Source organism: Ptychodera flava, chromosome 16 (assembly GCF_041260155.1).
Source record: "Ptychodera flava strain L36383 chromosome 16, AS_Pfla_20210202, whole genome shotgun sequence".
Lineage (NCBI taxonomy): Eukaryota > Metazoa > Hemichordata > Enteropneusta > Ptychoderidae > Ptychodera > Ptychodera flava.
Genome location: NC_091943.1, coordinates 20,033,956 through 20,061,385, shown reverse-complemented (window position 1 = coordinate 20,061,385; position 27,430 = coordinate 20,033,956). Strand labels below are relative to the sequence as shown.

Below are 27,430 nucleotides of genomic sequence, written 5' to 3'. Positions count from 1 at the left end.
TAATGTATAAGATTACAGCTCCACGAAGTCGTGGTTTGAGGAACACAGACAACGTCGACTTCCCGAGGGACTATGCTATAATTATTCCACCTCCTGTCAGTCCTGTGTTTCACTAGATGCTAGTTCTAGGGACAGAAAACCCAACAACTATTAAGTAATCAGTTTATCTCAAGTTTCATACATAACTCGTACATTGTAAGCACACACCGCTTGGCAGACAGCCTGATGGCCTAGAATGAATGAACTTGGACAAGAGCTTGCAGCAAGGATTAGGTCAAGTGCCGTGCGCAAGAAAGATGGTAGCTAGATAGCAGATGCTAAGTGTCTACGTCAGCAGATGAGTAGTTAGATAACCAGTATAAGATGTCTACGTCAGCAATGCAAAGTGACTTCAGGACATGTTGTTCTGCAGGCAGCCTAGCTCCGTGGACTTACAAACTGGATTTGTGTTTAACACACAATTCCTTATATAACTTAGAGAATACCCACCACATAGTTTTAGTATATGCAAACAGGCAACAATAACATCGCTCTTCAAATATGTACTGACCCTAAAACTGTGTGCTTAACTTTTGACCACTTCCGTCATTTAGCTGGTCTGACGTGGCAAGCACTTATTGTTCCACATTGCTGTGAGTCTGCTCTTGTGAGTATGGGTTTCTTTCTCCGTTTATTTTTGTCACTTGTACTTAACACGTCAAACTTAGTAGTTGTGAGTAAGGAAGCTTTCAGTATTTACAGGGAGTGGTGGGCTTGGGGAATTACAGGAGTGTTCTAAAATGTGACCCTATTTAGCCCTATCTATACTAAACGGTGACCTTCGCTATTTCCAATTTGTAAAAAATGACCCAACACTCCCAAGTTCCAAACTTAAAGGCTTTAAATATGTGTATTGCAAGAACTACTTCGAAGTTCGCATCCGCAGAATTCAACGTTTCACTCCCCTAGTTTACGCTTCTATCATTTGCTTATTCTAAGACTCAGGAATTTGCCTAGGTTTTTCATGTATTAAACATACTGGGTCTTACTCTTGCAAAAAGATACTGCTCTAATCGAGCATGCACAAGTGCAAAGATATAATTAGGTATTTGACGCCAGTGTATGGTGACCCCATATGTTGGCAAGTGGTATGCCAAAAAGTGATGACGTCAATATCACGGTACACAAAAACACAGACGCCTCGTAATTGCGGCACCGACTGATTAATAATGTTAAAATAAAATAAACTTCCACTTTCTTCCAATCACTTTCACAATTCCCGAAGAGATGACATGAGACAGATAGTAAAAAACTTGATTGTTTCAGAGTGTTATTAGATGATTTCATATGTGGAAACCAACTTCAATTAAATTGATATGTTGCTATGCTACGACTCTGTTTTACTAAAGCTCTCGTCCTTGTATTGTCGTTCTTAGACTTTGACGGTATTGTCGTTCTTAGACTTTGACGGTATTACTAGAAATAGACTGTGAGCAAGTCACCCTTGATGACGCAGTCCCCACTTGTTAATGGGTACTTTGATTACAAGTCCTTGGAGAAGATAGAGTCCTGTTCATTGATTTGACCTATGGTTAAAATGCGATACAGATGGGGCTTAATGGTCGAGAATGAGTTCCATGGTGGTGTAAACGTAAAACCAATCTTGGCTGCCACCCTAATTACCAAAGGTCATTAAGCAAGTCAATTAGTAATTAATCACCAGAATGTTACCAAACACTTTTGCATCCTATTTTAACACTTACAGATTATCACATGTACCACATTTCATAAAATGTAATGCAGTGCTTCTGGACATTCACCCTAAAAACAAAAATTAAATATGTAAGCAAATTAGCGATTAACTTCAACGATACTGCTGGGTGTCATTACAGCACTGTGAGATCCTCAAGATCTGTACTATGTTTCATGAAACTTGCTGCTGTATTTTCGGACATATGACTTGAATTAGGACAGTTCATTAAATATGCAAGTAAAACATTTATTAACAGGACAATGATAAATGTCTTAATTCACTGTTAAAACAATGTAAGCCCGATATCTGTACAAAGTTTCATGAAAATTGATTAATATTTCTTGACGTGTAAGCGTAATTATGAAAATTCATTAAATATGCAAACAAGCAGTTCATTAACATGAACTGCTACATATCTTTGCACGCAGTTACGCTACTAAAAATCAACATCTCTATCATGTTTATTCAAATTTGATGTAGCATTTCTAGACATATAACACTAATTATGGAAAGTTATCAAGTATGCAAATTTGCATTTGACATAATTACACAATAGTAGAGTACTGAGAGATCAACATCTATCTGTACCATGTTTCATCAAATTTTTATTCAGTATTTCTTGATATTGCACACGAAATAGGAAAGTTCACTAACTATGCAAATTAGCAATTAAATAAAATAATACTGCTAAGTGTCTCTGTACACTATTAAAGGACTGTGTGCTCAAAATTTGTACCGAGTTTCATCAAATTGTATGCAGTATTTCTCAAAATATCACCCTAATCACTGAAATTCATCAAATACGCATTTAGTAATCCATTGACTCAATACTGACATATGCCATTGTGTGCTAGTCGTTCTGTTTCATAAGTAAGGTCCGACACATATGTACCGGTCACAGTGATTGGTGTTTGTGGTCCTATGATGTCCGCTTGCAACTCACTGATTGGCTGGACCCTTTCTTTTAAGTCTCATTACTATGTAATCTTCACTTCACGGCACTGTAGTTGACTGCCTCGTGTCCCTGTGTCAGCCTCGTTTTATAATGTTCACCGCCTCGTTCTGTAATGTCCCGTGTACTTCCCGGAAGCCGTTGTAGTATAACCAGTCATTCAGGATGCTTGCACGTGGTTCGACCGTGACTTGGCAAAAAAAGACAAAGATACTCAGTGTTCACTGAGAAAGATGAAGTCATTCAATTTGTTGCTTGAACGTTTGGTAGTAATATTTGGATGCAGTCAATAGCGCAAATTAAATATATTCTTATGTAAATTTGGAAACGTTTAGCTCAGTGATGACGTCATGTACAATGTGGGAAGAAGTTTTAGTACGAACCGATATCGTAACACTAACAATGCTTACAGTGTTCAGACACCAAAAGCGCATGATTCTAACAATCATCACTGTCCTATAGCATGGAAACTTGCGAAATTGTAAATACCGCCTCCCTTACGACTAATGTCACCGGTTAAACATAAAAATGGGACGTTCAATAGCAATGCTGTCGACGTAGTGGATTTACTGATATATATTTTGATTTTATTTGACAATATATCAATAGCATTCAAAACGGGGGAAAGGGTAAATTAAACAGGCACGTTGTTCTGAGTCAGTTGGCGATGATGTCATAGAATTTTTTTCTAAGTACACTACGGTTTCACAAAATGGATCGAGATATATGAGGCTTGTCGATCGCGCAAGGCCGTTAATTCGTCTTTCCTCTCACCCGCGCCCATAAATAAACGTTACTCATCAGAGCGGAATCTGTTATTTCCATTATATTATCAACAAACCCTAGAAAACTTTTAAAATTTATGAAAATTTCCCACGCGAAAGTCAACGGGGCCTTACGCACATGTTCTATTCACTGAACACTGACGTATATGCGAGCTCAGTGCAATACGCGACGAACTGTCACGCGGGAGCTGTAGAAATTTTGCAAATCCGGAGATTTTGGGGAAAAAAAGCGTCTAAACTTGGCCCTCAAGTGCTCCATTTTATTTTGTGATCGATTATGATCTTTTTACAAATCACAATTTACATTTCAGCTGTAAAGGTACGATGTTTAAACCATTGTTGGTAATTAATATTCATATGCAGGGGTATTCAAACAAACCGTGCATGGTCAGTCACGTGGTTCGGTTCGACAGACAAAAATGCGACAGACAGGGCATGTAATACAATACAACTTGTATACTACATGCCTAATTTACACTTATTGTTGCTCTCTCAACCAAGAGTGAGCGAACGTAAAAAGTTCTCTGGCCATCCGATACTTCAGCAATGCTAGCTAGCAGCGTACTATCTGTGGTGTTCCAGCCATGGTACATAACGAATAATGCAGTGGTCTGTTTCGTATCTGAGCAATCAGAGCGCTGGATTTGCAAGCGCAAACTGCTACAGTATAATTCAGGGTATGCTGTCGGCATGCTTCGCAATTGAAAACGGTCCGTTATATTGAAGAACTGTCATATGGTTTACAAACCCTATTGGTGAACAGTCGATATGTTCAATATTGTTCAGAATGTTTGTAAAGAAGAGGCTTTAGTTCACATAAGCGACCGTCAAAATATCACCTAAAAACTGAATAGTAAATATTCTGAGCTAAATAGACAATAATTTATTGAAAGAGTGAATATTTTATTATGAGGCAGCGATCACTACAGAACGAGGCAAACACATGGACACAAAACAAAAAATTACTTTACCGTGAGATGAACATTACATGGCAGTGAGACCTGAGAGAAAGGGACCAGCCAATCAGTGAGCTGTAAGTGGACCTTATAGGACCGCAAACACCAATCACTGTGGCCGGTACATGTGTTTAGGAGAAAAATCGTAGGTCATTTTGAAACAGGACTTAGTAGAACTGTTTGTAACAAAGATATGTAATAAGTTTCATCAAATTTGGCGCAGTCGCTCCAGAGACAGAGTTTTTTTTCAAAATCACTAATTATGTAAATTAGCACTCATTATGCATGCCACACCAAAATAAATTGACGTGCATATGCATGTCATAGTGTATTATCCTTGTATACTTTGAAAGGAATTGGCTCAGACATGTCTGAGATATCTGCGTGAACGGACGGACTGACGAACGCACGGACATTACCAAACCTATAAGTCCCCCCGGAGAGACGAATTACCGGCCGCCATCGAATAGCGGCTATTGTAAAGCAATACAACATAAGGAATAATCGATTGGTAATCGCCTTTGTTCACATTTCTTACAACCGTGTTACTACACTTCCTGTTTGTACTCATACGCGGTTACGTGAAAACATTAATTCAGTTGCTATGAGAACATTTGTTTGGTGTGAGTTATAAACGTAACACGTTTATTTGTCTATCAAACAATTATGATGAGAATCACAAGTGAATAAAAAAAACTTGCTTTTTAGCCGTCCCAACTTTACCACTTGCCTCCTAGTCAAACAAAATACTTGAAAATTCGATGTCTATGATAAATGAACAGGAAAATAGTTCCAATTCACTGTAGGAGATGTTTTTGCTGTGTCTCAGAGTCTATCCTCGAAAACGATGAAAATTAAATCGGCCCATCTGGTTGTGTATCGCATATTGAGACAAGGAAGTGCACCCGAAATTCCCCTAAATTTATGTCCGGACGATAACAGCTGCAGTGAACACTTACCGTGGCTTTTTTACGACTGTAGATACAAAACTTTGTTGCAAGTCGATGAACTGTCTAATGACACTCTTTGTCTCACATATTAATCATGGCCACTATGGTAACCGTTTTCTATTGCAGGCTAACAGTACGATAGTACTTCGATTCTAAACAAACAACATGACATACAAGTATAATCTGTTAGAAATGACACTCAAACGTTTCAATACATAATTTAAAATTTCGGCGAACAGACAATACTAAGTATCAAATCCGTTTCACCTCATCTCCGCGTGTACCTGTACACTATTTTGTATTACTGGGCAGCCCGATATTTCGAACGATTCGGGAAATCCCCGTATAGCAAGTTCTTAACGCAAACACATAAATAGTCCGCATACATCGCATCGCAAGGCAGACGTAAACCATCAGAGACTGTGCGTAAAAAAACATAAACGTCACCAGCGGTATCCGAGACATTGAATGTTCACTTCCCAGGTTTGAAAACTATTGCCGACGGCTGTTTACTTGTCCCTGGAACAGCGACCCTAATAGACGTTCCGACAGGTAGACAAGGGCTGCCTCTGTGTATTTTGTAGGCCTTCAAAGTGAAAGTGACATTCTGCTATAGCACAGCTTAAACTTGTCAATGGTTCTGAGTCCTGCCTTGACCTCATCGGCCTTGAGGATAAAAAATATTGCTTTTCTTCATTTACCAATGGCTGTAATGCAAGGGAGCGTTTATAGGTAAAACAGAGCTGCAGAAAAAAAAAAGTTTGCATAATTGCGAAAAGTAAACAATATGAAGCCCTTCACACACACTCACTGTAAAGCGAAGGTAATTTGATTATATTTTCATTTTGATTTCGAAGAACTGTATTAAAGCCTTCAACAAGTTCTTTAAACACATCCTTGATGATAGAGCTATCATCATCTTTAAGTTAGTCTACAGTGTGTTATATAAAAAGAGCGATAATTTTGGCATATGGTCTCTCGAAGAGAAATCAAGATGGCTGGCCATACCCTGGAACATCGTACCTACAGATCACACGTGTGGTTATTAGCATCCTATCGATTAGTACACAAACAAAAACATCGACAACCTTCAAATTTATCAATGAAATGCACGGTAATTATGACTTTGGTGACATCAACTGAATCATGTAAAACGAAACAAGGGGCAAGAAAGCATGCGACCGTCGCTTATTCTCAAGTAATCGTCTTGAGAAAGAATCGAAAGCGAAAGTAATGAAGGCAAGTGAATATTTGTATCAGCATTTAAGAAATATGGTGATCATATTTTCATGATGATTTTTAAGCTAGAAATGTGTCAAGATGATAAAAATTGTTTCATTCTCTTACAACCTTTTCGAATGTTGGTATGACTTCATAAAAAAGACAGATCAGTTATTCTCAGAAACAAGTGTGTATTGTGCAGTTGGCTAGAATAATTGCTTCACAATTGTTAGATTTGTACTCTTGACCCGTTTTGTGTGTCTGCAGCAGGTAATTTGTAACAAATATATACTGTTCGAGGTTGCAAGTGAATAAATTGCAATGTTGATGGTCGTAATGGGTACTACATTATCGGGCGCTGAATTTCCGACGTTCGATCTCTCAGACGTCCGTTTTCTGCATTTGACGCTTAAAGTAAGACATCAAACATACACTTTAACAGTAAGACAACAAAGACAAAGTGTGATATAATAACTGGTGGCGCTCTTGGTAGCAGCCTCATGGTGTTTAGTGCTCCGCAAGTTCTATGGTATTTTAGCAGCCGTGAGTATTTTTAGCCATCAAAAACCTTGTTTAGGCCAAACAAAATAAATTGTGCTGTTCCGATAACATGGTATTCAAAATTAGGGTAGGGAGGTTGACAGGGATTTTTTTTAATATTTTATTTTTAAATACAATTTTTTCAGGGTTATTTTTCAGGGGTTCAAACCCTGCAGCTGCTAACAGTGAATTATCGTCCTTCGTCGCTGAAAATTCCTACTAACAGTTATCGGTGTTTTTTCATGTCATACCGAGATTTGTTTCCGAGTCGACTCCAGCCAGAAGTACTGCTATCTTCAGTTAAGAGAGTTTCTTCATATTATTTACGTGACTGTGTAAACTTTACTCTGTGGAATGCAAGATCGAGGGATGGTAAAGTTCAGTGTTGTCCTTATATTTAAAAGTAGCTGGGTAATTTAAGAAAGTAGACGGGTAGAGTGCGAGGGAGCGAAGCGACTGAGGGGGGGGAGAGCGGGTCCCCCCTCTTGCAAGGCGAAAAATGAAATTTTGGAGTGGAAATGGTGTTCTCTGGTGGCATCTGAGGTGACATACAACTCTGAGAGTGAAACGGGTTGTCAATAGGTCACCAAACTTTTGAGTATCACTATCGTCCATTATACCTGTTTCCTTGGGTATTAAAGTTGTGCAAGTATTCACATCAAATGACTAGAAAATTCACTTCATGGGCAGAATCTTGAAAAATAGCTTTTTCTCGTCTATTGAACGATAAAAGATACCCCTGAACTAAACTATGCATGGACTACCAGCCATTGCCACCGGGCTACCAACTTCAGAAAATGGTAGCCCAAGTGGACTACCAGGGGAAAAGTTAATTTCGAGCCCTGAATCAGGATGGAAAATTGAAAATACCGACAGTATTCTAATAAAAACACATTTACTTTTGTTAAAAAAAATCGGTAAGATAATTCACTGTAACGGTATTTGCGTTTACGCAAAAAATGCGTATATAGAAAATTCATAACAATGACAAAATGCGTAGAGAGTCAATCCAATGCGTAATAATATTACGCATTGGATATTTAGTTAGCGCTTTATGTGCTTCAATTATTTCCAAAACGACGGATATTTTTTTTATTAGTGAATCCGCGACTACGGATACTAATCCTGCCCTGAATCCTGGTAGATGCAAATTTGTCATCTTCCATATCAGGCTTTAATATATTACAAGCACAGCTTTTTAATCGCAAAGGTGGAGGTAAAACACTGATAACAAGATTTAATCTGGAAACTAAGAAGAACAAGTGTGCCCAGTTTTAATCTTTTGAAGCCATGGATGTGATTATCTATACAGGCAGTTCTGCCCTTCGTGTCATCATCATTTATCGTCCACCGTATTCAGCGAAACATATATTCAATGTGAAAATTTTATTTCGGAATTTGGCACTTTAGTGGGAAGCCTGTTACTTGCACCTGATTGCTTACCGATTGAACGAAATTTTAATATCCATGTGGATGATGCAAATGACAGTGATGCTTGTCAGTTTAGCGATCTTATTCAATCTCTCGGTCTAACTCAACATGTACTCGGGAGTACACAACGGCCATACTCTAGACCTTGTATTGACCCGAACCTCTGAACCATGGCTATACAGGAAATTTCATAATTGACAACAAAATGCCATCCGATCATTCTGCTGTCCATTTCACGTCAATGATCACTCGTCCGCTTCCGACAAGAATTATCTGGAAACAGCGTAACAATGGCATTAATTTAATGGATCGTAAACACTCCATTTCAAGTACAGTTAATTATTCTGAGTCGATTAATGAGATAATTAAGCTGACAGAAGTTTAAAATTCTACATTGAAAAGTCTGTTGGATTTGCATGCTCCTGCAAAACAGAGAACTGTCGTGCAGAAACCACGTGCCGAATGGTTTACAGAAGACCTAAGGCTCTGAGATCACTTGAACAACTTGAAATTGACAGACAGATTTTTATCGCTGCTCGTGTTGAGTACAACATAAAGTTGGATTTGGAGAGAGTGTCGTTTCATCGAAATAAAATTGAAAACGCAAATACCAAGGAACTATTCCGAGTTGTTGATGACATTTCCGGTGCAAAGAAATCTGCTTCCGACATTCTCCCAAATAATCATGAACTATCTCAATTACCAGATGCCTTTGCAAAGATGTTGGAACAGAAAATAGTAGACATTCGAAAAAACTGCAAATCCTAGTCCTCTCAGTATTGAACCATTCTTGTATCAGAACTAGCTCCACATGAACCTTGATGTTGTGATTTCTATCGATAGTAAGATGCCTTCTAAATCGTGTCAACTAGATCCATTCCCATACAGCTGGTTAAAGCGCGTGTTAATGAATTAGCCCCATTTCTGCTTCGTATTGTTAATTATTCTTTTTCCTCTGGTGTTTTTACAACTGATTGCAAGACAGCCATTGTTCGTCCACTCATTAAGAAATTTAGTGGACTTGATTGTAATACAATGAAAAACTACCGATCTGTAACTAATTGTAGTTTTCTGGACACGTTTTTGGGGAAGTGTACCTTTCTTCGTTCAAATTAACACGATTAGAACTAATTTGGGATAATTGGATCTTCATATTTTTCAAATTTCTAAAAAATGTTAGGTGCCCTATAGCTGAATGTTGCAAGATTACGAATTACTCATACAAACAAGTAGATAACTTAAAAAGAAAAGTAGATGAGCTTACATTTGCAGATTAAACAGACAGTACTTCACCATCCAATTATCCCAAATTAGTTCCAATCGTGTTAATTGTTATCGGTCCGAAAACTCTTTGTACGGTCGTTTTCAGTCTGCTTATCGCGAGGAGCATGGCACCGAGACTTCACTTAAACGCATGTCGAACGATGTCATGCTCGCTCTCGATAAACACCATCATGTCGTCCTGGTTCTTTTGGGTTTGTCAGCAGCATTCGACACCATTGACCATTACATTCTCATGGGTAGGTTACTTTCCCGTTTCAGCAATTTTTTTGCTTTAAAATGGTTTGAATCCTTTCTGAAAGGTAGAATACAACAGGTCTCTGTCAAGTCGATGGTGTCTGACAAATGCCTTTTGAAGTATGCCGTACCTCAGGGTTCAGTATTGTTTGCTTTGTACATGACTCCGATTGATGATATCATCACACGTCATGGCTTAAATTCTGTTATATAATTATGCAGATGATTCTGGATTGTACATTGCTTGTGACATCCTTACCAGCTCCACCATTGTTGCGTGCATATAGGCATGCGTAGATTAAATTTGTAATTGGACGATATCTAATAAATTGGCACTTAGGATGACGAGAAGACGGAGGTTGTCTGGTTTACTCCCGAAATTGTACGGTTGGTTCACAATTTTGTTCCATGAATGTACGAATAGGTGAGGCCACGATTTCGCCATCAACTGCTGAACGTGACCTTGGCGAGATGATTGACTCGTTTGGTGTCATGGACGAGTATATTCGCTATGTTTGTAGAGTGGCACCTCATTCACTTTGGCGGATAAGTAAAATTCGTAAATTGTCAGACCAGTCCAGTGCTGAAAAATTAGTTCACACTTTTGTCACGTCGAAGTTAGATTATTGTAACAGGCTACTTTTTGGCCTACCTTCATGTAAATTGAGCAATTGCAAGCTTCAACACATTCAGAACTCTGCTGCTCCTTTGGTAACTGGACGGAAGAAGGGCCGTCAAATTGCTATGACACCTATACTCAAGGAGTTACATAGGCTCCCAGTAGAAGAACGAATACGTTTTAAAATTGTCCAACAAGGTAAATTAGTCCCAAACTACTTATCAGAACTGGTAACAATCGATCGTCCAGTACATATACGATGGAGTGTCGGTGTAACATTGAATCCTCCTGACTATTTTCTGTCAAAGATCACGAGAAACAACTTTCTAGAACATATGGTGATAAAGTTTTTAGCGTGTATGACCCTAAACTGTGGAACAGTTTGCTGTCCGAGTTTCGGATGACAAATTCGGTCTTTTTAAGAAGTCTCTTAAAACCGTTATTATTCGTAAATGCTACTGCTGACTTAGATATAATTTTACCTGCTTTTTTTTATTTTTTATCATTTTCAGTGAAAGTTTTAAAATACTTTTTTTGCCGTTTTATCGTTGGATTCCTTTGTCTAGCTTTAAGCTTGCTTGTTTTATCGATTTTTTTAATAACACTCTTTTCACTGAGTTATTTTGTATCATTTTCGACTTTTATATTTCCACCTGTAATTTTCTGCAATGTACAGACCGCTGAGACAAGTTGTGTAGTCTTTGAACAAGAAATTATTATTATCATTATTATTATTATTATTATTATTATTATTATTATTATTACAAGTTTAGGGGCTATAAGTATTATATAGAAATCTAATTACAGTTCATTGAAGCTGTGGGAATTCTGAAAAAGAGGTGTTCGATTGCAGGCCCTTCGTGGCAGTCGTGGGCGCGCACAAAACAAAGCACAGCGAGTGCGGAGAGTCTATTCCAGTGTATTTGCTGTAAATATACCTTCACGCATGCGCACTCGTTTGCCAGTGTAGTCTGCCAATATGAGCATGCGCAATTGAGTTTATCTGCGCGTGAATGTGTCGTCTGTACACTATCCTACGTCTCGTTTTATAATCTTGTCGTTGAGCTTTGCATGTTGACAGAAACTGAAATTACTGCAGAGAATACTTTTCAGGACATAATAACAAGTGAGTCCCTAAGGTGACAAATAGGACGTTTAGGAAATCCTTTCAGAAAGTCCAAGCCGCCTGTGGCCATTTTGTGGAGTATAAGCTTATACGTACCTAGAGCGACAGTATACAGTATTTCTACTGTACATATTGCCAGATAATATGCGATGGAATTTTGCGTTTCAAGTCGTTCAATCATTCAGATGGAAATGCCGGCCTTCTCCAAACTTTGAAAAAATCAGGGTGACAGACTTTGGAATGCTAACTCTTGTATAACAATGACGTAATTTAATGAGAAGACATTTGTATTCGAGCTCGGCAACATTTTTTGATTTGAGAACTCTCATCATGGCGGATTCACTGAAACAGTGAGTATTCAAAAACTTTTTCCTATGTCCATGTAGCACTTGTGCAAAAATAAGCGAGTCCACAGGCCTTTGGCGAATCAATAAATGCGTTTTTCACCAAGCTGAAAGGTTGAAAGATGCGTCCGTCACTTTGGGACGAGCTAGATAAATGCAGTCAAACCCAGCTGGGCATAGAAATTTGCCATAGTATGACTTTGTTCTGGAGACGACCGGCCGTGCGTTGGAACTTTGCAACAAAGTTTCCATATCTGAACTGACGTACTTGAATGACAGGCACAGGAAACGATGGCCAATAAAAACGCATTCTCGTTGCATTTTGATAATAATGTATCAATCACAATGACACGGAAATTATGCCTCCTCCAAACAGAAGGGCCATGGTCTATTTTAAGCCCTGCTACAGTATGTCTCAGTGCTGAAAAGGCCATATTGTTGTCATGTTGTCATGGCGACTTTTAAAATTTGCATACAACTGTGAGAGTGAAACGGGTTGTTTACAGGTCACAAAACTTTTGAGTCCCACTGTCGTCCATTACACCTGTTTCCTTGGGCATTAAAGGTGTGCATGTATACACATCGAAAGACTAGAAAATTCACTTCATGGGCAGAACCTTGTAAAATAGCCCTTTCTTGTCTGGTTAACGAAAAAGATACCCCTGATCTAAAATATGCATAGGCTACCAGCCAGTGTCACCAGGCTACCAACTTCAGAATATGGTTGCCCAAGTGGACTACCAGGGAAAAAAGTTAATTTCGAGCCCTGGGCAATATTAAACATGAAACATTTAACTTGTAATATTTCCCATTGTCTTGGCCTGCTGGGTTTAAAAAAATGTTTACAGGTATACAGGGACCATGTTCAAATTTAGCCATTGCTACCATGGAAAGGGGAGATCTAGCTAATAATCAGAATCATAGAGTTTATGGGGTCACGCCAGGTCACACAAAAAATAATGCACCACTACATGGCCATAATTTTACTTTAGTTAAACAATCAGAAATAATTTGTCTTCATTATTCTTCCTGGAATGAGGCAAAGAAATCAAAATAAATTATTATAAAATGAACATTATTATACGTCGTTAATTATAAATCCATAAAATAAATAAGTACCAGTGAATTATGTTTTAAATAAAACAAAAAAAACTGTGCGCTACTGTTACTGCTTGTGATAAATATATGGTACATTGGGTGATAAGGAAGATTGGGTTCGGATACTAGTAGAATTAATTTCAGCACATAAAATTAATTTGAAGGCATAATCGATAAATGCATAATAAGTTAGTAATATACTATATAACACTTATTTGGGATGACTGCATGAAACACAATTAAAAATGCTTGAAAAATTATTTCTGGTCTATGTAAAATTAATTCTAACACACTAAAATTAACGGAAAACATAATTTTGACCAAAATGGCCCCAATATACATTTTCTTTATTATTCTTTCTAGAATGAAGGCAAAGAAATTACAATTATTATTATTATTATAGAACAAATGTTAAAAGTTGTTACTTAGAAATCCATAAAATAAATAAAAAACAGTGAATTATGTTTTAACATAGACCCTCTCGAGGGTCTATGGTTTTAAATAAAAAAACTGTGGTTACCGAAATGGTTACTATGGCAACATAAAACAAAAATGAACATGGAGTTCATGCTGTTATAAATACACTTAGGAGAACATTTGCATAGTAACTGGGATTACTTTTAATGGACTTAGGAAAAAATTGAAATTTTAAAACGTAAATAGGTTACTATGGAAACACAGGGTAGTAAAAATGGATATCATATTTTGTCTTTCTAACCCGAAATAACCCTTTGGTATAATATTTCTGTTGATTACTGGATTTTTACACTGGATATTTGGTCTTTCTAACCCAAAATATCCCTTTGATATAACACATTCTGTTGATTCCTGGATTTTAGATGGAATCTTTGAAAAACTGGTAATTTTTACTTCTGAATGGTTGCCATGGAAACATCTCACATTAAAATGAGTGTGATTTTTTTTGTGTGCTAACCAGAAAAACCCTTATTATCAATTTTTACATCAATCAATAGTTCTTTAATAGGAATTAGGGAAAAAGTAACATTTTCAATCCCAGAATAGTTACCATGGCAACTCAAAACATTAAAATAAGTCTGGTTTTTGTGTTCTCTGACCCGAAATCCCCCCGCTAGATAACTTTCATATCAATCAAAGTAACTTTTCATTGGATATTAGAAAAACTAAAATTTTCAACCCCTAAAATGGTTACCATGGAAACATGGGGCAGTGAAATCGATATCATATTTGGTCTTTTTGACCCAAATACCCTTTTGGTGAAATTTTCACGGGAATTGAACCTATTATCGAGTGTAGGCCCCTATATACTCCTCCAGCGGCGGGGGTTATTGCTTAGTAAGCTCTAACTTGGAGTGTATGTACATTCAAGTATATAATCATATAAAACGCGTACGTATACACATACATACATACATACATACATACATACATACATACATACATACATACATACATACATACATACGTACGTACATACGTACATACATACATACATACGTACGGACGTACGTGGCTGCCTGCCTTACAACCTTACGATGACAACGAGTCTCTGCATCTATGCTAACCCTGATTTCTTGTCCATTTAGTTTGGCAGAGTTTATCATTAATCTATTCAATGCCAGGCTATTCAAAACTTGCACTAACCGTGACATACGATGAAGAAGAAAAGTACAAGTGCATACACTGCAAGTTCAGTCTCAGGGATCCACGACAAAACATGTGTGGACATAGATTTTGTATCACCTGTATTAAGGATCGTGTCAGGTAAGAACTTAATCATAAGGCTAGAGAAAAAATGTTATTGTTCCTCGTTGTTTTGTTTGTTTTTTTTGCAAAGCTTCAGAGGCGAAGAGCGATTTTTTACGAACCAGAAGAAGCTCGCATTATTACTTATGACTTGAAGTCTAGATTTCACAGATTGTCCACAAAAATACAGGCATTGCCTATACAGGAACTGCAGACAGAAGAAATTCTTTACGCCAGAGAAAAGCCAAACGACTAAGGACAGTCTTGCCCTGTACGAACTCCATATAAAAGTATTATTCAAAGTCCCACGCGCGCGAAAACGTGCTAGACTAAAGGGCGCTATCACCGATAGCACTAAAACAATTGCAAGGCAGAAGTAAATATTTGCCGCAATTTCAAAAAAAGAATTCCAAATTTGCTGACGGCGATTCCGCGGGACACTTTATTCGTCATGGTATGAACGCAAGCGAATACTTCCGTTTTTTATTTTTTACCGACATGGCAAGTTTACCATTCAATCAAAAGCACTATGTTTTTGAAATCGAAAATTCTAATAGATGAAAGAATTGAGATGTACATGTACTCAAAAAAATCCCGAAAATCTCATATTTCGACACATATAACTGATGAAATAATAGAATGATTAAATTGGAAGCTCGTCATAGTGTTTTTTACATTCCGCGAATCATTTAATCCTGACCTATTTCACACTACATTCCAATCATTCATAATACTAACACAATTTATGCCGTGCAATCTTTATAAATATTTGACAAGTCAAACGATTTGACGGAAGTAACGATGCACATCGGGTGCGCGCGTGCTAAAAATATATTACCATCGATTTGCAATTAACTAGGAGGGGATGCAGTCCTATCGTGTCATTTCGTTCCATTGCCATCTCAGACAAAAATCAGTAGTCTTCTGATCTTTATGCCTGCTATTGATTTTTAGAGGTACTGGACATACATACATAGGCCAAAAAAACGGTTGATTGGTTTGGCATCATGGATGCCTCACGGAATTATATGATTGCGTTGGTTACGTACACATATTTCAATACAGAAATAATTCTCAAAGTTGATGATACAATAAATCATAGTCTGTACAGTCGTAAATTAAATTCAAAGACACTAGCCTTTTCGATGTTGAGAAAGAAGTTGAATATGAAATTGCAACACTCAATACAATCTTATAACACTCCCTTCAGTATAAAACCAATATGAAGTATTTGCTGACGTCCAAACACGCACAATTGGCAACTATTGTTGGTCGAGATACAATGCGGAACTTTCCTTTATTCCCTTTTTCGGCCCGGTACGAGGACCTTCATTCCAGACGATACTGTTAATGTTCGTTTGGCAAATTGAGCTGAAAACTGTAAAGTGCAAAATTAGTGTTTGCCTGCTTAGTCAATTAGATCGATCAGCCTTAGCATTTGCACTGTAGTTCAAGCTGCTACTCGTAATAAAACCGGCATTTTAGTGAAAAACTAATATTATATAGGGCTCAGCCCTTGGTGTCGCGCCAGGGGTTAAGATTGGCAATATTATTTGTATTGATTCATGATAAAATAGAATTAATTGTTACTTGCTATACACGTTTGTATGACAACTATGCCCAGTTTCCCTCTGATGAAAGCACTTCACGTACGTACACGACGTCAAAACCCTGCAGCAGTGCAGGTATAGTATATTTGAACATGCGCATGCGTAGTCAGTAGCCGCTGGCGCGACTATTGTCTTTGAGTCAGGCACTTTGCCCTAATGTGCACTGCGCAGTATAGATAGTACTACTTTTCACTGTTCATGGTGACTGTCAATGTTTGTTTATATTTCCTCTGACAATTAGTTGTCAAAGCTAGAACATTGACTTTGACGAGTTTCTTCTGTGCCTTATTATACGAATATTTGTATTGATAAAGATTTTTTTTCTCCAAAGTATTGTTTCCTTTTCAAATTTAAATATATTTCCTATCTCTGTCAGAAGAATCCAGACTCGGTTTTGACAGATGTCGACATAGTTTTAGTCAATTGATCTCCCTTTCCTTACAGTGATGCCCGAAGAAGTTATTGTCCACTATGTTTCGAAGAAGATCCGCATTCAGAGGACAGTATTCTTAGCTTTGAGATGGTAATTACATACTGACAGTGACATTCACAGCGATAGGTTCAAGCTCTACCAGCTGAAACTATCTGTGTATTTTTCAGTAATTTTGCTGCGTTTTCTATCATAAAGTTTTGTTCTCTACTTCATTAATTTCAATTTCCAAACGGATAATGCCTGACTCGTCGTCAAAGCATGTCTGAGTAAAATGCTCATCGTTATTGTATGACCAGTGAATTCTGGCCGGGAAAATTGCATACTATACATTATGCGTCATGTTGGCAAGGCTAATGCTTCTATTTTAACTACGCAAGGGAGTCCGGGAATAATAGAATCTAACACCCCCAAGGACCTGGGATCAGATTTCTCGCACGAATAGGGGATATTTTGTCTCAGATGAGCCGCAGGCGAGTGTCAGACAAAATTCCCCAACGAGTGTGAGAATCTGATCCAGGTCCTTGGTGTGTGAGATTCTTTTTCTCACATGACCACAAAATGCGTTAAATTCACATTGGACACGTACAATATTATCAAAATCGTGACAACTCTGTCGTCTGCCACTGTACTCTGACCTGCTTACTTTGGACACAGAGAAACATAAACAGAGTCGCAACGGGTATTGTTTAAGGCGTGAAGCGGGTACGTAACCCACCATGTCCTCGCCTCAGGTTGCTCTCGCCTCTCTTTTCCGAAGAGTGCCGACCATGCATCCTTCGGTAATTTTCGGATTTTCGCCAATTGTTAAGCGAAAGTTGTTCATCAAAGTTTGTGTTGTTGTTGTCGTGCGGTGCTGAGCGGAATTGACGAGCTGGCGAAAACGGGAGTGTTTTGAGCTTCAGGAAAGTGAGTTTTACGTTTTAAAAATTCCTCTCATATTTTATGAATATATAATGAGTGTGTTGGAACCAAATTTGAAAGTCTTTTATCGATACTGTCTGGTTTTACTCAATTGTTTACGGTCAGTCATACCGTCTTTTAACGTGCGTCAAGGAAGGACATGTTTATGAAACTGCTGGCGTATTATGTTTTGATTGGCGTGAAGCAGTGTTTCTGGCCTGAGAACTCACAAAGTAACTATGGTTGCAACGCGACTGGCAGTAGGATGCCATCTCGTCGTATTTTTCGCATAATCTCGTGTAATTATCAACCAAAACAAAGCCTCCAAAAAGTTTAACACCTTTGAAGCTCATTTTAATATGAAAAGCCAATAGTCTACCGAGACGACCATGGAACAAAAGACATGCAAGCGTTGCCACTCTGTCCACGCTCCTCTGTGCTTTGGAGTACGTGTGTAACTCGTGCCATTGGATAACATTTTGCGCATGGAACGAAATCGACTGTTTCATCATTCAATCAGAGCTCGTGTAATATTTACTGCAGAGTGTGGGACGATTTAGGAGAGTGTAGGATCGATTTTTCCCACAACGTCGATCCCGCCTTCCCAGCGGCCAGGAATGTGAGAAATCCGTTTCCTGATAAAAATATTATTGAAAAGTTACATTGAACTAGTGTCCCTTTAACAATTTGTGGCCCAGACTCCGCACACTCAAGACTAAATGTCGTTGCGCATATAAATTCGCGGTGGTCGCTGACATGTAAGTTTCATATACAAAGTTTAACCAAAAGAACTTTGCTTTTTCTGTAAAGGTTGGGTCATTGAAGGTTCCATGGTCAGATGGCCTATTTAAAACTTTTCCTCGTTTCAACTTGATCCACAGATCAATCGTGACTTTGCGATCAAACGCGAGATGCGGACTCTTCCTGCTAGATGCAAGAACGACGGATGTAACTGGTCTGGTATCTTCCAAAGATACGTGGTAAGAATATGTTTTACTTATAATTGTGCTCGTTATTTTATTATTTACATGAGATTAGGCACCGTTAAATAAATTCTTTGTTTGCCGTCCGCGTGCGGGTAGGTTTTTGGACGAAATCTGAAAAACAAACACAGATCGTATGCTCGAAAATACGGCGCGTTGTGCCCTTCCCTTGTTCGCAATGTCGCAGCAATTTACTTAAATGTCGCAAAAACGCAAATGTCGTACGATCGTTTCAATACAAATCAGATTACCTATCGTAAAGGGGTACATCAACCGCTGTACGTAAAGTGTACATGTGCACCTCCTGTTGTAGCGGACTGCAGTGTACCGTAAGTGAAGATCGATCGACCGTTTCACAAGTTGATTTCTCCCTCAAAGTTTTCAAATCGGTGGAAGTGCGTGAAATTGTTTTGGTCTCCATACAAGACGGATCGAAAACAATACTTGACTGGTTTAGCTTCGAATAAGGAACGGAACTGAATTTCCATCAGCTTTTCCGCGATCCGCGATTGATCACGATATTGGATCTGCACCGGGGCAAGCAGGTACCGCCAGTGAAATGTTCGTTGTTGAATGCTCCAAATAGTTCGTACGCGGTTGAAGTTGCTCTTACTTTGAACATTTTTTTCTGCTAAAAAACGATTTGGTCATTTTATAAGTCCGGATTAGAATTCAGTTTTCAAAAATAGCAATGGCCATTCGGCATTGCTGTCTTGACAAGCAGAATATTTAGCATTTTAGTAATCTATGCAATAGCGCTGATCACTTAACGTCAGTTTTCTGTCATTAATATGCAAAAATAAATATTTGTCCGCATTTTCGGCAAGAACGATGAAAATAAAACCTGCTAGTGTTATAATGCATACAAAAAGTCACACTAATTCTTATGAATTTATGGCTCAGACTACAAGCTGCAACAACGACCGCGCATGCAATTACAAAATTTGTCCGAATTTCAGGCAGCGGTGTCCGAAGTCGCGCGTGCAGCTATATTTAGTAACAAACCTGACACCGAGATCAGCGCTATTGGAATTCGGCTAAAAAGTAGTTGATACACAAAATTCAGAATAAATAGCCTTTAAAGTTACAGCTAATGGAGCATTTAACTCAACAGAAACAGTGCTCAGGACTAGTATTTATTTGACACTTAAAAAGGAGGATTTGTACTCAAGGCTGTTATGATTTGTTCAGCTACCCACTCTTCTTACTGCAAAAATTGTAATTGTATGGAAGAGATAACAGTTTCACCTTTTACCAAGATGTTTAGCATTTGTTTTCTGAGTGACAACTACATACTTTATTATACTCAGTAACTTTTGCAGTTTAATATTTGGAATTTTCAGGTTTTGCAAGAACACCTTTTTGTTCTAAGCTTACCCCAACATGTTGAAATTCATAGTGTACAGTGCGTTTTTTTCTCGTATTATCTCATTACCTCATCTTGGCCTGCTTTTACTCATGGACTCGTCTTAGCTTGCTGAGAGGTACTGGTAATCTTCAATTGACTACACGAGATGTTCAGAGTTCGTTGGTACTACACAGACTTTATTTCTCGGTAGACAAGCTTGACAGGTGCCGTCGCCCAAGATACGCTTCTCCAATTGTCTAAATGCCCTGGACTACTCTTTGGTCGTTCTGTCCTCCTGCCCTGTCTGTTGTATTTTTCTCTCTTGTCCTTTGTATTCCCTTTCCCGTATTATTTTAGAATGGGATTTTAAACGTTATGTTTAAAGCTTGGTTTTGATCATATGATAGATATAAATTAAAGATAAAAATATACGTCCAATCGTAAACATCAATACAGGTCTCGATCTTAAATTTACATGTCATAATTAATATACAAATGTCACTTAGACACGTTGCAAAATTGAACCCATTACGTGAAATTCTTATGTTCCTTCATTAAGTGTTGATTCAAATATATTTTGTTTTCTTCAAAACTTCGTAAACATCCTCGTAATACGTAATTTGCATCTTTTTACATTTGTCGCAAATATGCTTTGTATTCATAATTGAGATCTTGTTATTTTAATTAATAGTTTTACTTGTGCCTATGACCACCTAGTGCATAAACCTCCGTCAAAGACAAACTGTAGATCTTCGTAACACAACCAGTTGATTACTATCACACTGTACATGTTGTACATTATGTACTGGTATAGTGTTTATTGCCATCGTTTATTATGGAATTTTTGTTCAGACTCACAGTCACCTAACTCTAAGTATGCTTGTTGTATTTATACTAGTATAACCTGTGTTTTCCAAGAATTGCTTTCAACGTGCTTAATGAAGCGCATAAGAAACACTGCATTGTAAATGTAACAGATGATTTTCATACTTGTGACCATAAACCGATGGGAAAGTTAAAGTTTATGCGATTGATCTATGTTTTGTTTTTTTCTGTGTTTGTTTTTTTTTTTTGCTGGCTGGCTGGTAGGTTTTTCAAAAATCCAAGGACCGTCCCGGCAAACAAAGAATTTTCTTTACACGGCCTTATGGAAAAATAGCAAGTATGCACACTCACGTTGCTAGCTTTCAAGCAAATTTCCACTAAGTAATTTGGTATTTTTAATCTTCAGAAAATTTTTATTCAAAATATAACTGAGTGCAGGGTGATAAATCGTAGATAACATTACATAACACCAGAAAAACGGCCGATAAAAACACTGGGTGTGGAGGAATAAATAGATGTTTCTAGTGCAACCCTTCGTTACCGACGAAGGGTTGCACGCACGCAAAATGTCTGGTTCAATTTGATTCAAATTTGATACGTTCACACATATCTCATACATAATGACGATAATATTTGCATATGTAAATCTGTAGGGCTGGCTCGTGCGTTTCCAGATTTTTTAGGCAAGGTTTCTCATTCTTGCTCAGAACACTTTGTCCTCTGATATCATTCGTTTTCACTTTTGAAATTCAATATGGAGCTACTGATGGCTTTTTTAATTTTAGTGGTGTATAAATTAGTACAAATTTGCACATTTGTGAGGAACAACAGCCGAGCTAAATTGGTCGTTAGTCACCTTATAATTTTTCAGCTGCAATTATCTTATCCATTTTTGTATTATGGATAACACGTTTATCTCCAGTATTTATATGAATGACGACGACGACGACGACGACGACAATGATGATGATGATGATGATGATAATGACGGTTGCAAAGTCACTTTTGGTTAGCTGCACGGCGATAGCCCCTGTAATCCAGTAAAGGGGACCCCTGGAGGGAGGTTAAAGGGGCCTTAGGCGTGTACTTTATCACAAGCGACTGTTGATGATAGTTGGGGTGACATACCACAGCACAGTGTTCATATGCAGCTCGATTTTGGCTGCGCTATATATGTAGGAAAAAACGATAATGTTGTTTTGCATATCTATTCTCATTTTTGAATAGCTTGGGTCGAAAGACTGACATTCAAATAAGTGATCAAGATCATGATAAGTTTAAAAGTGAAATGACTGTTATTGAAAATGTTGGAAAATTGTCGTTATGTTATAAATAGTTTTTTGCTGTTTCGCTCTGTTTTTAACTCAGTAAACCATCTTGGCAGTACCATAACTACTATACAACTTAACATACTGCAATAGATAAGTTTGGATGTCCTACTATATTTTGAATAAAACTGAAAGAAAGCAACTGCACATCAAAAGAAAAACGCACTCATACATACATAAGAGTGATAGTGTATTGCATATTTACACAAGTAAAGTCGTGTTAGTCCAGGTGAAACTGAGTAATAGCTCTATTATCATGCAATTTACCACAATAAAGTGACCGTCAATGGACTGTTTTGATCGGATCGCGAGAAAAGTGTGTGCCATCGGATACTATTAGATATGCCAATTTGAATAAAATCGGTTAAGGTATGGACACGCGACGTACGGACGGACTGATCTCAAACTACAAGTTCCCTTTCGGACTTCATCCAGCGGGGACTAAAAACTCATAAAATATCCATGAGTGTGTGCGAGTCATATCAGACACAGTGTTGCAAGGAATAAGGTAACATTCCATCTAGGTGTTGATTACTTTACATTGGCACGCACAGCAGGAAGTGGTTGTATATTTAGGTGTACTTGCACGCAAAGGTTAACAATGTTGGCTGAGTGTCGTCCGGGGCACACCCCAAGCGACAGATTTAGATATTACCTATAGGGAAAAACAGGCTTTACGCACGTACCAGCAGAAGTACAGGCGTACTCGTGCACACAAAACGCACGGACTGATATGTGGACATTTACAAAACCCTCGAACCTAATTACATGTGTTGAGCTCACGGAGAAGGGAGGAACAGTGATTATTATTCAAGAACTTAATACCGAAGAACACATTTCCCCCACTACGACGTATACCAACTTATTTGTTGCGTACCATGATGTATTTAGTGTATACTTGGCTGTAGTCTCGGCTGTATCATTAGTCTGGAATCTATCCTGTCAACTTTTTTGGGCTTGAGGAAACCGCAGAGCCTAAAATTAAGAATAAGATTACTGTGACTTGTCGGAATTCTTGAGCGGGCGTGGGACTCGCATGTTTTTTCGGGTCTTTCAAATTGTATATCAGAAACAAATAGCACCGTTAAGTCAATATTTTTTCTGCTTTTCAAACATTTCGCCACGTCACCGTGAGACCGTTAAGCCCTTCAGCCGTATTTTGCATTCGTCCAACGAAATTCCGATCAACAGAGCGAGACTGCACTCGTCTCGCTGCTTAAAATAGCAAAGGTTGTTTCCCGATCGGTTAACTGACGTGATCTGTAATGAATGTGCCCTAATTAGAATATTTTAACAGACCTGCAACAACAGCCAGGCAACGTTGAACAACAGGCACACTGTATTGGCGATATTGAATGAATGGTGCCATTACAGCGACACTGTAGCCATTGTGTGTAACGACTTTAATAAAACCAATGACACGTTACATCGTCGTGTGTACTGTGTAGTAACTCTCTCCGTAGACTGAACCTGGGCAATGGTAACTCTCGCCGTAGACTGAACCGGGGCAATGGTTTCACTTGTATATTTTGGCATAGATTGTGAAACTATATAAGGGTTTCCAGAGGGTTGTTCACATATGCAGATTACAAGGTGTAAAATATGATTTCAATAATCTATCATAATCGTAATTATTAATTATCACAACAATGGGGTCTCTAGACGGTATTCACACAAAGTAGACGACATTGTTTGTAAAAAAGGTTTAATATTCTGTAACATTCATATCAAAAATCTATTACTATTCATAATCATTTGTTATGATAATAATAGGAAAAATCATCACAAATAATGCCTAATCGACCTGTGGCAAGACAAGCCATATCATTGTGAAGTAATGGCATAACATAACATAACATAACAGACTGAACCAGTGAAATGAATCTGTTCGTGTTTCTTCCCACAAAAGTAAGTCTGTTGTTAATGGCAACTCGTATGGTTCCCTGCAAATTGGGCCGCGAAAATAGGGTCAGGTATAGGTTATTGTAACCATGTTTGTCATTGGTTAACATCATAAACGAGTTTAGTGATTGCTTTGTATTTACTTCCAACTGGGAGCTACCTTCGAATTTACATTTCGTAGGCCCATAGAGTCATTTTACCTCTCATAGTGTTACGAACCAAGCATCCAATGGCGACATTGAATGACAAACGAAATTACACATTTATTTTGAGTCACTGCCATACATGGGAAAAGAGGCATAGATAGTCTGTCATGATGGTCACCAGGTCACGTCTGAGAAAAAAATCATAGACGATAATCGTCATTTCACCACTAAATGCCATCATAGAAGAAGAGAGTCGGAGACTTAAAAGTGAAGCCGTGCAAATAACTTCAACGTTCAATGTTTCGTCGTCTAATTTCCGAGCTTGCCTCTTAACAGATGTACTGATCACATGATCTTGTCAGGTGACTGTGCTCATTAACAAAATTCTGACTAATGGTGGCCCATATTAGCCCATACATGACCCTATTTTCGTGAGCAGCGCAACCATCGGTAGAAATTGGGCAGAGGACCAGACTAATTAGCAACAAGCACAGTAAACGTAACTTAGCTTGTGGTGGCGCTCCTCACACGTTACTGCCACAACTTGAAGCAAAGCCAAGATAATTTTTCCGTACGAGATACTGGAGATATACGAACCTGAATTTAATGACAGCATTATTAAATTGATATGAAGACAAAATATTTATGCATCTTCTATAAATGCGGTGTCTCTTGTTGTAGCGATGTAATCCTTCCAACAGTGATGCTCACAGTATGTCAGTTATTTTCACTTACCGATTTGAATTACTGTAATTCTGGTATTACAGCTTATGCTGTAGCTTTCGTGCTTGAGTTCAAAGTTCAAATGTAAGGATCGTTGCTGCGTTGCGGGATATAACTGTATATAATGGAATCTTTGTTCACACACTTTATCGACAATACGTAATGAGAAATAAGACTATTCTGATTTTCTTGCTATCTGGGAGCGCCATGAACGCAGAACGGCGCCATCTCGTGTGTATTGATCACACCCAGCACCTCTCGACGCGTACATTTTGAGAAGGCTATGACAACCCCTTGGTTCGGCCTACTTCCATGATAGACAAAGTGCAATCGGGAATTGTCGTGTGCTCTTGTTGGAACGACGACAATATCGGCATCGGTCAATACTGTATCACTATGAAAAGACTGATTCCGATTGTCTTATAGAACAGTCGAACTATTGCGTAAACTGTTAATTGCAGGAGTGCAACACTTTGCTTACAATTACAAAATTCGGTCTGTAACACTACAGACGTTTTTTTTTTATTTAATGTACCTTCCATATATGTATGTATGTATGTATGTATGTATGTATGTATGTATGTATGTATGTATGTATGTATGTATGTATGTATGTATGTATGATTGTGTGTGTGTATGTATGTATGCATGCATGCATGTATGCACGCACGCACGCACGCACGTATGTATATGTGTGTATGTATGTATGTATACTATAGTACACCAATCGATCATTTCGTATTTCTTTAATGTAAGGAGAGAGTCCGTACAATATGTCCTTTGAACGAATGAAAACATTACAGTGGATTTCAACTAGGCACCGCAACTCAGCGTATGAGACGGACGCATTTCACGTACAAAACAAACGGTAAGCTTGGGTATCACGACAAGTTTCAAAGCCACCGACACCTTGATTAATAACAGTAAACCAGCATGGGACAGCCGCTCTGTCTAGACTCAGAGATACATCTGACCTACAATGTAACTGTTTTTTTACAGTTTAAGCTAAGAGTTTTCTCAATAGAAACTATTATTTTCTATTGAGAAAACTCTTAGCTGAAACTGTAAAAACACAAGGCCTCACATTTTGCCCCAATGCACCTCAAAATTACAGAAATTGCACAAAACACACACACCGTAACACACTTCAAAACGTTTATTTTTTGAACATGATTAAAGTGACCATAATTCAACGGGCTACGTTTGCTTCTGCTCTCAACTCTGTGGAATGAAACGTTAATACGCAACTATAACCTTGAAAGGAATGAAACGGCCCGAATAAGCTTGCGTCTACTTCGAACTGTTGGTCAACAGTTTTACGCTAGCAAAATTGCTGTCTCCGGGTAGTCATGTCGGTTTAAGCTAGGAAAAAGGTGATATTTCAGTGAATTTTAAACGGATTACTGGTCGTGGTGAGTTGCTAATAACCAAGTTGTCGATGAGTGTTGGCAATTTGTAATTTGGATGGAAACTTTTCGAATATCGCCAAACAAAGTTGCGACAAGGGTGCTGTCGGGCGTAACGTGGACGCTATTCTACGCAGTTTCCATAGCTGTGGTGGCGGGGTTATCGTAAAAGTCAAAACCAGCCCGTAAAAGGCAGGAATCCCGTCTGAAAACACCACAGCTATGGACCCACGGCTAACTCCATATGTAACTCGTTCGAAAGTAAAGTTCAGCCATTTCTTATCAACAACAATCCAGATAAATATCTCCTCAATGGTCGTATCATTAAATTCCAGAAAACATCGAGACTATACGCGAAGTTTGGCCAGAGATAATCCAGGCAGCCGCAAGCAGACCGGAGAAAAAACGACCCAAGCACACTAACAGTATACAGAAATTACTTGAATCGCAAGGAATTACTTTTCCAAGCAAGCAGACGTCAAAATCACCCGGTACACCAACATGTGCTGGCACAGATGTCATTACCGCAGCGAATGTAAACAAGGGTTGGTACAGAACGACGCAACTCCATTCAGTAGAGAGCGTGCAACTTTGGAATGTTTCACAACAGACCCGGCCGTACTATTCTAAACTTCTTTCCGTGAAGTAGTGCACAGTAGATTTTCTCGTGCGAAAATATAGACAAAGTCGTTATCTGTAAGCGGCTTTGGTTTTTTCGTCGACTAAAGATATCTGTTGACTTTATTTCACCGATTCCAAAGCGGAAGTCGAAGTACATGTTACTCCATTTACTCATGGTCACCACTATATTCACTTTATTCGTGTTCAT

The 27,430-nt window shown here is 38.3% G+C and overlaps 1 protein-coding gene across 1 annotated transcript; it reads left to right on the top strand.

The window, feature by feature from the left end:
* The first annotated feature begins 523 nt into the window (after positions 1-523).
* Positions 524-27,146, top strand: LOC139114236 (TNF receptor-associated factor 2-like). Its single transcript, XM_070675812.1, has 5 exons — positions 524-646; positions 14,838-15,015; positions 17,052-17,130; positions 18,822-18,920; positions 26,937-27,146. The coding sequence occupies exons 2-5, from the start codon at positions 14,867-14,869 to the stop codon at positions 26,973-26,975; spliced, it is 366 nt and encodes a 121-aa protein (XP_070531913.1). The 5' UTR covers positions 524-646; positions 14,838-14,866; the 3' UTR covers positions 26,976-27,146.
* The last annotated feature ends 284 nt before the right edge of the window (positions 27,147-27,430 follow it).